Here is a 10,300-nt window from a genome sequence, read left to right as displayed (position 1 = left end):
AATCCGGCGCAATGACATGTCGCGGAACTTTACAACAGCCGTAACCGCCCGAAACACCGCAACAGTCGCAACCCGCCGGATCGCACAGTTCATTCAAATGTCAAACGAATGTCAATCGGAGAGGGGGGCTAAAATAAAAATAAAGAAAAATCGTCCCGACAAGACCGACGACGGAAAAGTGTGAAAATAAAGGTTTCGGAAAGTGTTGTGAGAATTCTTCGCGCAGTGTTTCCGCGAACGGGATTTAGACAGAAATCAGTCGCCCCCCTCGCGATTCGGTGAAGTGTGGAAAAGTGTGTAGAGTGCGCGGTACAGTTTGGAGTTTTTCCACCTCCGAAACGACGGCATGATGAATTTCGCACTCAGCAGCCAGTTCTACATCGAAGCTCTAGAACGTGCGATACACGAGCAGGTTCCGCAGCACTTTCAAACGCTCGCGGAGGAAAATCAGCTCAATCCGTTCGATCTCATACCGCTGGACATGATGGGTGCGATCGTGGCCCCAGCATCAGATGATGGGCTCGCTCCGATCGTCGTTGACGGTGGGCAGCAGCCAGAAGGAGCGGCGGAATGCCAGCAACAGCAGCAGCAGCAGCACCAGCAGCATCAGTCCGACGAGCAGCACAGTAGTAGTGGCAGCGAAGGCAACTCATTCTGCGACATCAATGATAATAGTATTCTGGTTGAGTTTGAAAAGATTGACGATGAGCTGGATGAGGACGGAGGATGGTACATAGCAGACAAGCATAATTGTTCTTCTACTTTCCCTTTAATCATTCATGTGTAGCACCGTTCTGTTAATGCTCTTTTGTGCACCCTCTTTGCCTCCTCGTAGTGGAGTAGTGTCTAATCCTTTTGTCTCTTGTAAACTTTCCCATTCTTTCTTCCTACACTGCACTCTTTCTTATCAGCAAACGCCACTGCACGTATTCCGCTAATACAATTCGTTTTCTTTTGTGTCACCCCTAATCTATTCATTCAATAGGATACAGTTTTATGGTGATCCGAAGCATGTCCCGAACACCATAATAGGATTAGCCAAAGAACTTTCCTTTGAATCGCTCGGAAATCTTCCCAAAAACGATGGGAATGACTTTTTATGACCCACATTCCATTCCGCGGGCAGTCCGGGGCAACATCAGCACCATCGGATGGAATTAGTGAGAGTTGTCCGCTTGGTTGTGGTGGTTTTTTTTCCCACGGTCCCGGTAAGCAACGCCTCCTGCCTCCTCCTCCTTGCCCGATTTCGAAACCGCCCCAGTGGCTTTCGGACGACGCCGCTACGCCGCTTCCAAAATATTTATTAATAGAACTTCCTACTTTGTCGTGGGATCTTTCTCCCGCGGTGGTGCCTCTCTCTCTCCCGGTTTCTTCTTGCCGCGTGCGCCAGTTGTGTGCGAGCTGTGATCAGTCTCGATTGTTTTGGCCACACTGATCGGTCGGTGGTTTTTTCGTCGTGTGCCCGACCAGACGAAACGGCGTGGGCTAACTAATTGGAACAACAGAGGGTTGGTTGTATTTTTTTTCCGATGGTCCGGATGGGTGGAAAGCTAGCCTGAAGCATCCTTACCACATTAGTGCCGGTGGGATGTTGGTTGGATGGTTGGTTGTTCGGCTCGGACAGCCACTGTCGCCTGCAAGTGGGAAAGAATAAATCGCAAGCGCGATTATTACAACCACAAAACGGCCAAAAAGGAACGATTATATATATTTAAAGCAGCGTCACGCGCCCGGACGAAAACTGCCCTCGCCGTGTACGCCGTGTCGGTCAACGGTCGTGTGGGCGATGCAAATTGCTTTGAATTTTTTCCTACGACGGTGGCAAGCCTGCGTGTGCCGACATACGTACAAGAGAATGTACTCTTATTTTCACTGTTTTGCTACCAACAAAACAACGAAAGCACTCTGTATCTGTTTACATTATCATTGCAGGTGCATTGGCTGGCCGCTTCTAGCGTTTCGGTTGGGGTTTTTTTCGGGGATGGTTTGTTTGCGAATCAGTTCGAGCGCGCGAATGCACAAACATCGCATGAGACGAGTAAATTCCCCGTTACCCTTTTCGGTGGGATTAAGAAGAAACGCTGATCGCACGATGATCACCTGTTGATGAGAGCAAAGCGCATGGAATAGTAGAGGGTGCAGCAAGCGAACAAGTGACCTTTATTTAATTGGGTTCCTTCCCTTCAGTACCGGACAACTAGCAGCTCATACGGTGTATCTTTTGCTGTGTCCATTTGCCACCACCGCACTACAAATGAAGTGTTAATATCGCACTTAATGTGTCTCTCTTTGGCTTGTTCTGCTTTGCCCATTGGTCTGCGACTTGCCTGCCATCTAAACACACCAGCAAGGCCATGCCGTGTAGTGTTGTGGTGGTGGTGGTGTTGATGGTGGCGGGTATAAAAATAGCACCATGACGATTTGTTGGAAACATGAAAACATGTTCCCCTCAGATCCATCCCCTTCGTAGAATCATCATCCTCATCAATGCCCTCATCCATCTCGACATTCGACTTCAGTGTCAAGAGAGAAACAGCGATACAAAACGTATTATTGCCTCATCCTATTGAGCATAAAAACATGTTTACGATTTCTAACCGGACGAAGGCCCTTTTTCTTCTCTATAATTAATAATAGCTTCATACAGAGTGAGAGTGAGAGTGCGAGAGAAAGAGTGCGTTTGTTTCATTTTCATTCGTTTTTCTCCCCGCAATGTTGTTTGCTAAATGTTGAATGGTAGAGCGTTTTGTAGCATGTTTTGTAGTTGTTTGTCATTGCTGGAAACTATGCTAGAATCCCTATTTCCGCCCTGTCTCCGTAACCTAATAGCTGAATGTTGTCCTTTTACCCACATGCTGCACACCTGTTGCTTGTGTAAACAATTCCCCATCGTTTCCATTCTCAAATTCGTTTTTTTGTGGCAACTGCTACTACTTCTCTTCATAATATGCCTCATTATGCCTCAAACATCGCAAGCGCAAATTTCGCAACACTTATTTATCCTCTATAACGACGTGTATATGTATCGAACTTTGATTCTGATGCTGATGAATTCCGTTTTCCAATTCGTTCCCTCCTATTCAGTAATAAAGAAAACAATACTCTATACGAAGACGGAGAGCCATCGCATGCCACTATCACGATCGAGGTACACATTTAGTGATGTAAAACAAAAAATACATGAAACTATGAAACAGGTTGTGAGAAATAGAAAAAGATTGAACCAGAAGAGCTTAGATTGTATTACATATTTATTAAACAAAAAATCGAAACATAGAACAAGGTATCAAACATGTAGTTAAATAGGTGAAAGACTAAAGCGTAAGGGTGTAGAACGTACAGTTGTAATGGTATTTGGTCAGATAGTTTTATTATATACACACAAGTAATTGTCGTAGCATAATTCACAGTTTATGTAAACAAATTGTTTTCCTTCCACTCTCTCTATACCTGTTGTAATTAGAGAAACGTAGCTAGTTGATGTGGCAAGCGTTTGTAACGTGTAATTGTATGGTGTACTGTGTACCTCGTTCTAGGGTCCGGACAATCAAATACTGGCCCGATATCGGTGTAACTATGGGAGCTGCAATCGAAGCTACAGCACGGTAGGCAACCTAAGGACACACATGAAAACACACAGAGGTAAGTAAGGGGAATCCTTAATGTAAATTGCCCATTAATATATAAGCTCATTGAAATCACAACCCTTTTTGGCAAACGATGGGATAATAGGATAAGTAAAACCTTGGTATGCTTATATCGCGCGCCAAACAAACGCAATACTAATTCCGCTTTACCGGTTTTCCGTTCAGGTGAATACAAGTTTAAGTGCACCGAGGAGGGCTGCACCAAAGCCTTCCTGACGTCCTACAGCCAGAAGATCCACATCCGCGTCCACACGAAGGTGAAACCGTACATCTGCGGCGAGAGCAGCTGCCGGAAAGCTTTCAACACCCGGTACCGGTTGCGGGCGCACGAGCGGCTGCACAACGGCGAAACGTTCAACTGTGCCGTCTGCCAGAAGGTATTCACCACGCTGAGCGATCTGAAGAAACATTCGCGTGTTCACACTCAAGAGCGACCGTACAAGTATGTACCACCACCATCGTGGTTGTTTTGTTGTTTTGTGAAAACAATCTCAAGCGTAGATGTTGTTCTGTTGTTTGTTTTCCCGTTGCTTCACCTTCTGTAGATGTAAGGAGGATAAATGTGGCAAAGCATTTACCGCATCGCATCATCTGAAGACGCACATCCGGACGCATTCGGGCGAGCGACCGTTTGCCTGCAAAATCAACGACTGTAACAAAACGTTCAGCACACCGCACAGCTTGAAAACACACTCGAAAACTCACGAGAAACCGGTAAGTGGCGGGAATGGATTCGTTGAAATGGGAGCATATTTTTTCTAATTTACTTTCCCTCATGTTTTAGAGGAAGAAATCCTCCAAATCTGGTAAGGTGAAGAAAGTTCGCTCATCGCCGACGAGCGAACAGGAGACAGACTTTGACATTGTGCTTATTGAGGATGAAAATGATGCAACTGGTGGACAAGCGATCGATGAAGGGACTGATCTTCATGAGTTGTACGATCAAGGCGCGACGGAACAACAGACTGATGTGCTTCCGGTCGCTCCCACCGCGCCTGATGTCCCCCCGGAGGAAGGCTTTAACTTCGTCACGACGAACGATTTCCACGAATCGAAAGCACTGGAACTGGCACTGGCCGCGGAGGAAGAGCTAAACCCCCAGTGGATCGACATTTCGATGCTGCAAACAAAACCACTAGCCGCGCTCGATCCTGTAACGTCCGCCTGTGTGGCACTACCGACAAATGTACCGTCGTACGTGGACCTATCATTTAACGTCAACGTGGCCGACTATCTTCCCTCAACGGAAGCATCGAACGTCGTTACATCAACCGGCGGTCCCGTGCTTGCAGGTGATCTTTCCACCGAAGGTCCTTCGCAGGTATTTACGATTGAAAACTATTTCGATGAAAATCTGCTGGAAAGTGCAAACGCCACCGTACAGATCGATCGTGCGATACAGAACAGTGAGCAGCGGGCGGGCGGTGTCAAACAGGAAGAGCAAGAAGAGACGGAAAAGCTGATCAACGAACTGTTTGCCGGAGAGTTCCTGCCGAAGATGAATTCGTCTTCCGATGCGATAGAACCGGATGCTGGTGAACGTTGTGATGATGCTGCTGATGGTAGCAGCGAGCTTTTGAACGAACGGAACAACAACATGTTGCTAAACACGCCGGTTGCGGTATTGGATGGATCGACGAAAACGCTGAAGGACATAACGGCCGATGCCGATATTTGTCGCTGCGTCAACTGTCAGTGTGACCCGATGCAGGGCTGCATCGGAGGCTGTGGTCCCGAGAATCCTTGTCGGGCGACAGCGGCAGCAACTTCCGGATGTAACACGTCTTCCTCGCTGCTGCAAAACATGTCACAATCTCACGACCGACAGCATCCAGCACTGCTGCCGATTGCAGCCATCCCTACAGAATCGACCGTTTCTGATAATGTAAGCTTACTTGGATTGCAATCGCAACAGCAGCAGCAGCAAATCCAACCTATAAAACCACCACCATTGCAATCGTCTTGCTGTAAAGCATCGGCAACAAGCGATGATGGCAGTTCGGTTGGTGGTATCGGTTCGAAGCTGACCGATCAACTGGAACCCCTCACCAACATGCTGAAAAGCTTACAAAACTGTTCCTGTGCCGGTCCGCGGGATGGACACTCCAAGGGTTGCTGTGTGGTTATCTGCCTGAAAACGCTGGAAGCGCTCAAAAAGGTACTGAGCACACACTCCAGCTTGATACAGTGCCACAACAGCAGTGCCAATGCCATTATGAACTGAGTGAGAGGTGCTTGTGAAACGATTCACTTTCGATGCAACATCAACAGCAAAAACAAACGCAGTACAAAACCATCTAATCGCGAATTAACAGTCCAATCGTGTGTGTGTGTGAGTGTGTTGTTAGTGATAAAAAGTAAGAGCAAACAGGAGAAAGGAGAGAATACCCTGTCCTCAAAGGACGGATAGCTGAAAAAGGGACAGATCTATGTGTTGTTATAGGAGAGAACATATTGTCGCGTGTGTCTTTTTTACTATTTTAAACGCGTTATCATATGCTTAGATTGCGACACGATGGATGGAGACAGAAAAAAACGTTTCGCTTTTGGGAGAAGTGTGTTGAAAATGCTCACGGCTTGTTAATGGGCCGCTACTTTGTTGCTATTGCTAGCTTCTATCCCAACGATTTTCCTACACCTTCTTCACGCGGAACTAATTATCTTTACCTTCTATATCGCTACGTAACGTAACTTTAATCATTCTAGTTTCCAAACGTACTGTAACGGTACCGTAATTTACGTAATAATGCTTTCTCCAAACAAGCAAGCAACGAACGCCTGATAGATTTCGCATTTGATTAATCGACTGTGGATGCAATCTGAGAAAAAGGGGAAGTTACTGTTACGGTTTGTTTATCTGTTCCTATCTGTTAAACGCTACGTTAGTATTTTAGACTTACTGCTGTCCTATTCCTTGTGGATTTCTGCTGACGTACCTATTCTGTAACTATTTCTATCCACTACTGCACTACCTTGCTATTGCATTCTTTTTATTAGTGCCAAATATGAACGCGAAACAAAATACCAAAAACAAGATAAGTGCAATCAATTGTTTGCAGGAACGAGTATAGGAAGTTAAGGGCAAGATTAGTCACTAGTTTGTTGAGTTTGATTAAATTTATATTGATCTTTTTATCTTTATTTCGACAAGCAGGTAGATGTTTGTATTGTATTGTTCGCTAAGCTTATTGACTTTATTGTGTTAGTACAGATGTTTTTTTTTTTCTCTTCTTTATTGTGAGTACATATCGCAGGACGAAGAATGTGGTGTGATGTAAGGGGAAGGCCGATATTTAATTGTAATTATAATTTAATATGCTTTTTTACTATTATTACCTAGTCAGTTTGTTGCTGTAAAGACACGTGAACCACGTGCCACGCTGTGTCACGTTGTCTTTAACAATCAGAGCAGAGCAGTGCAATCTAGCAACCAAAGCAAAAATGCCAAGGAAACGACAGCGAACAAATAGAGGCCGCGTGTGGTGCACAAAAGCACACAAGCCAGTACACAGCACCAACTCATTACGAAATAGAGATCAAACAGGATGTGTTTTAAACAATTGTACGAACCATTTCTTTTTGCCTTCTTTCCGAAGCGTTGAAAACTGAAACACCGTCACCTGGGATTCGTGTGGTTTTTATTTTCTTAACAGAGAATATCAAGTGATTTTAGAACGCGCAGCATAACCGCACGGAATGCGATGAAAAACGTCTTTCCGCTCGAAAATGATTAATCTTCTCCTGCCGGTACCGCATCCTCCAGCCGTCGAACAAACTTCACCCGTATCTCCGTCGTTGCATCGCCCTTCAGCTGGTCCTGGCTGAACCAACACTGCACTTCGAGCTGCACCATCTCCAGAGCCCCCCGGATGCAGCCGCAAAGGATCGAGCTGTACCGTAGCTGCTGATAGTCGGCCGGCAGCTCCACAAACTCGGTCAGTGGGTTCGTGTCGAAGATGAGGGAAAATTCGTCCGCCGAAGCGGCCCAGTTCGAGATGGTCGGCTGCACGTTCAGGTACATCCGGAAGGCGAGCTGTATTTTGTCGGCCGTTTCGCGCATATCCAAACACCGGCCGGAGCCGGTGCGCGACAGAAAGTCCTCGATCAACCGCATGCCCATGTTGAAGCCGATCCGATCGAGCTGCTTGTTCACGTCATCGACATTCTCGAAGTCACGCAGCATCTGGGACACGAGCGCCCCGTACGTCAGAGTGAGCAGCTCCGAGTTCTGCAAACGCGAACAGAGCAGGTGAGTCGTGAGTGAAAAGATGCAAGGAAAGGAAAGGAAAAAGGGGAAATGATGGGAAGGAGTTCCGAAAACAAACCACAGCGCCGCACAGCTCCGGCCCACGGGGAAAGCCAGCAGACCGAGAAAGAAGAAAGGTGCTTTCGAGTGAACTATGTTATCGTGTTTTTATTGCATTTTACGACTCGTTCGTAGCACTTAAACCTTAAAACTGTGTACTTCCTACGGGGTCTTTTGCGATCCTACTTAAAAATTATTCTATTATTCCATAGGAGAGAATTTGGATCGCCGAAATCTCATTAATGGCCTGTCGCGTTGCATCTCCCTTCGCTTACTTCGAGTGGAACCGTCCGCCTTCACCCCGGACCCGATTCATCGCGTGTCGGTGCCGCGATTCGTGCAAGTACTTTGGTCGCTGCTTCGGTATCTTGCCCATCGCCTCCAGCTTGGCCCGCGCCTGTCGGCGCTTCAGTATGCGCTTGTACTGTTTCGCATTTACGTACAGGGGTTCTTGCTCCATTTCCAGCCCGGAGCCGCTACCGCCACCACCCGATGTCGTTGCCAGCACCGTACATTCGGGCGGTGTCACTATGGCCGGACTGTTGACTACTGTCGTGGGTGTAGTATTACTACTGCTGTTGCTACTCGGGAGGTTCGCCACACCGATACCGATCTGCTGCTGGGGAGGTTGGCCAATCGTAACGGTCGTCACGGGACCGCTTAGTGGGAGTTGTTGGGGCTGCGAAACCGGCACCACGGTAGCGGTGGGCGTTAGTGTGACCGGTCCCGTTACGATGTTCTGAAATGCGCTCGCATCGAGCGTCGCGGCTGTTTGCAGATGGTGCTGCTGCTGCTGTAGATGCTGCTGCGGATGGTGGTGCTGTGGAATGGCCTGCGTGACGGTGGGAATCTGTGTGAAGGTGATCGGGCCACCCTGCAGGCTGGATATGTTGCCGTAGGTCGGTACGGTGCCCGCGGTACCTAGCGTTTGGGTTGCCGGAAGCTGCACGATCGGTAGATTCACGCTCTGGTAGGCCGTTTCGGGCGTTGGCAGCGCTTGGTAGAGTAACGTTTGCCCGTCCAGCGTGTACTGCACGAATTGTTGCTGCTGCGGTGCTGCCTGCAGGGTGGCGCCGGGATGTGGCCCCTGCGCTAGGGACAACGTCTGCTGCGGGAGCGCCCCGAGCGGTATGACCTGTATGGCGGGAGCGCCTCCAGTGAGCTGCTGCTGTAGACTCTGCATAAACAGTTGCTGCGAGTTTTGGTCGGGCATGACTTGGCTGAGCTGTACCAGCTGTAGGCCTCCCGTGCCCTGTCCGGTTGCTGTGGTGGCTCCGGTCAGATCGGAGAATGTGATTCCACCCAGCGTGTTGGCTGTCGCTGTGTTGTTCATCGTTATCATAGTTTGCTACGAACTGTGCTGTAACTTATTCCTCGCTGATAGATGCACCGTAAACCGCCGCCGTACTGCTCGCTCGTCGACTCGTCGTCGTTGTAGTCAAACGCGTCTTTGAGTAGAATGCCTAGGCCGCGATAGGGAAACACGTTTCGGAAGCGCAAAAAAACGGCTAAACATTGAACAACCCCACACACCCAGTGCACACTTTTTCGGGCGTCGTTACACGCGGTACGAGGAATGACGAGACGACGCTACCCGACGGATACGCAACACACAAAACGCCTATGCTTTACACCCGGGGGGATTCACAACTCCTCACTGAGGAAAGAAAAACAGAAAGACGAAGATAAGGCGGTTTCAGAAATCAGAGAACGAAGATGTTTGGAAAGGGGGCAGAGTAGTTTGTTTTCGGAACTCGTAAAAAACGGGTTTGCAGCAGAAGAAATATGCAATCGGAAGGGGGGCGTAGGATTATTGAGAGAGCTAGTTGGTATGGATGACGATGCGGCATGGATTGTACACACACGGAGGAGTTCACGGGCTTTGCTTTTTTGCTGCTATCCGGCAGGCCTGGTGTCAAACGCTTACCACTTTCTTCGTGTCGAGGCGTGTGCTTTGGCGAGACATCTTCCGGTTGATGGTGTTAGTCTAGCGAAATGTCGATTTTTCCCTCCTGAAAATCGCGAATTTTCGATAGCACTATCAGCGATGGAAAAACAAGAATTTGCTTATGTTTTTCCCCCAGTGTATGACAGCCTCAACACAAGCGTCCGCTTGACAAGTTTGGCTTGACACAGTGTGCGTTCCCAGTGGTCAAACGTTTCAAAAGGCAAATTATTTTTGGTGCGGGAAATTTTCAGGAACGAAAAAAAAAAACATTTCCGAGTGAAAATAAGTCGCTAATCGATCAAAATTAAATGCAATTTAATAAGATAATTTTAAGCAAAACGATCCGGTCCCAAATTTACAAATGTTAGCCCTTTCGAGGATTTCTGCTCACAACTGTCA

At 47.7% G+C, this 10,300-nt stretch overlaps 2 protein-coding genes across 5 annotated transcripts; one reads left to right on the top strand and one right to left on the bottom strand.

Annotated features, from left to right (window-relative positions):
* The first annotated feature begins 143 nt into the window (after positions 1-143).
* Positions 144-7,207, top strand: LOC120948136 (metal regulatory transcription factor 1). 3 transcript variants are annotated; one of them, XM_040364143.2, is made up of 6 exons: positions 144-729; positions 3,085-3,148; positions 3,537-3,642; positions 3,813-4,089; positions 4,193-4,361; positions 4,432-7,207. In XM_040364143.2, exons 1-6 carry the CDS (start codon positions 347-349, stop codon positions 5,869-5,871), a joined length of 2,439 nt encoding a protein of 812 aa, XP_040220077.2. In that variant the 5' UTR covers positions 144-346; the 3' UTR covers positions 5,872-7,207. The 3 variants fall into 3 exon arrangements, with proteins under 3 accessions (XP_040220077.2, XP_040220080.2, XP_040220079.2); XM_040364146.2 differs by lacking the exon at positions 3,085-3,148 and having other exon boundaries at positions 622-729; XM_040364145.2 differs by lacking the exons at positions 144-729; positions 3,085-3,148 and adding an exon at positions 736-1,208.
* Positions 7,208-7,268: 61 nt separating this feature from the next.
* LOC120948140 (trafficking protein particle complex subunit 3-like) lies at positions 7,269-10,102 on the bottom strand. 2 transcript variants are annotated; one of them, XM_040364157.2, is made up of 2 exons: positions 9,881-10,077; positions 7,269-7,875 (listed from the first exon to the last, which is right to left on the bottom strand). In XM_040364157.2, exons 1-2 carry the CDS (start codon positions 9,917-9,919, stop codon positions 7,378-7,380), a joined length of 537 nt encoding a protein of 178 aa, XP_040220091.1. In that variant the 5' UTR covers positions 9,920-10,077; the 3' UTR covers positions 7,269-7,377. The 2 variants fall into 2 exon arrangements, with proteins under 2 accessions (XP_040220091.1, XP_040220089.2); XM_040364155.2 differs by lacking the exon at positions 7,269-7,875 and adding an exon at positions 8,035-9,610 and having other exon boundaries at positions 9,881-10,102.
* Positions 10,103-10,300: the final 198 nt, after the last annotated feature.

The sequence above is a fragment of the Anopheles coluzzii genome, chromosome 2, assembly GCF_943734685.1.
Source record: "Anopheles coluzzii chromosome 2, AcolN3, whole genome shotgun sequence".
NCBI classification, from domain to species: Eukaryota; Metazoa; Arthropoda; class Insecta; order Diptera; family Culicidae; genus Anopheles; species Anopheles coluzzii.
This window is presented reverse-complemented; position numbering and strand designations above follow the sequence as displayed.

Coding starts and splice junctions, on each gene's coding strand:
- LOC120948140 (XM_040364155.2), bottom strand. CDS start 9,295: ATGATAACGATGAACAACACAGCGACAGCCAACACGCTGGGTGGAATC.
- LOC120948136 (XM_040364143.2), top strand. CDS start 347: ATGATGAATTTCGCACTCAGCAGCCAGTTCTACATCGAAGCTCTAGAA. Junction 3,643..3,812: donor ACACATGAAAACACACAGAG/GTAAGTAAGGGG, acceptor TTTTCCGTTCAG/GTGAATACAAGTTTAAGTGC. Junction 4,090..4,192: donor ACTCAAGAGCGACCGTACAA/GTATGTACCACC, acceptor CACCTTCTGTAG/ATGTAAGGAGGATAAATGTG.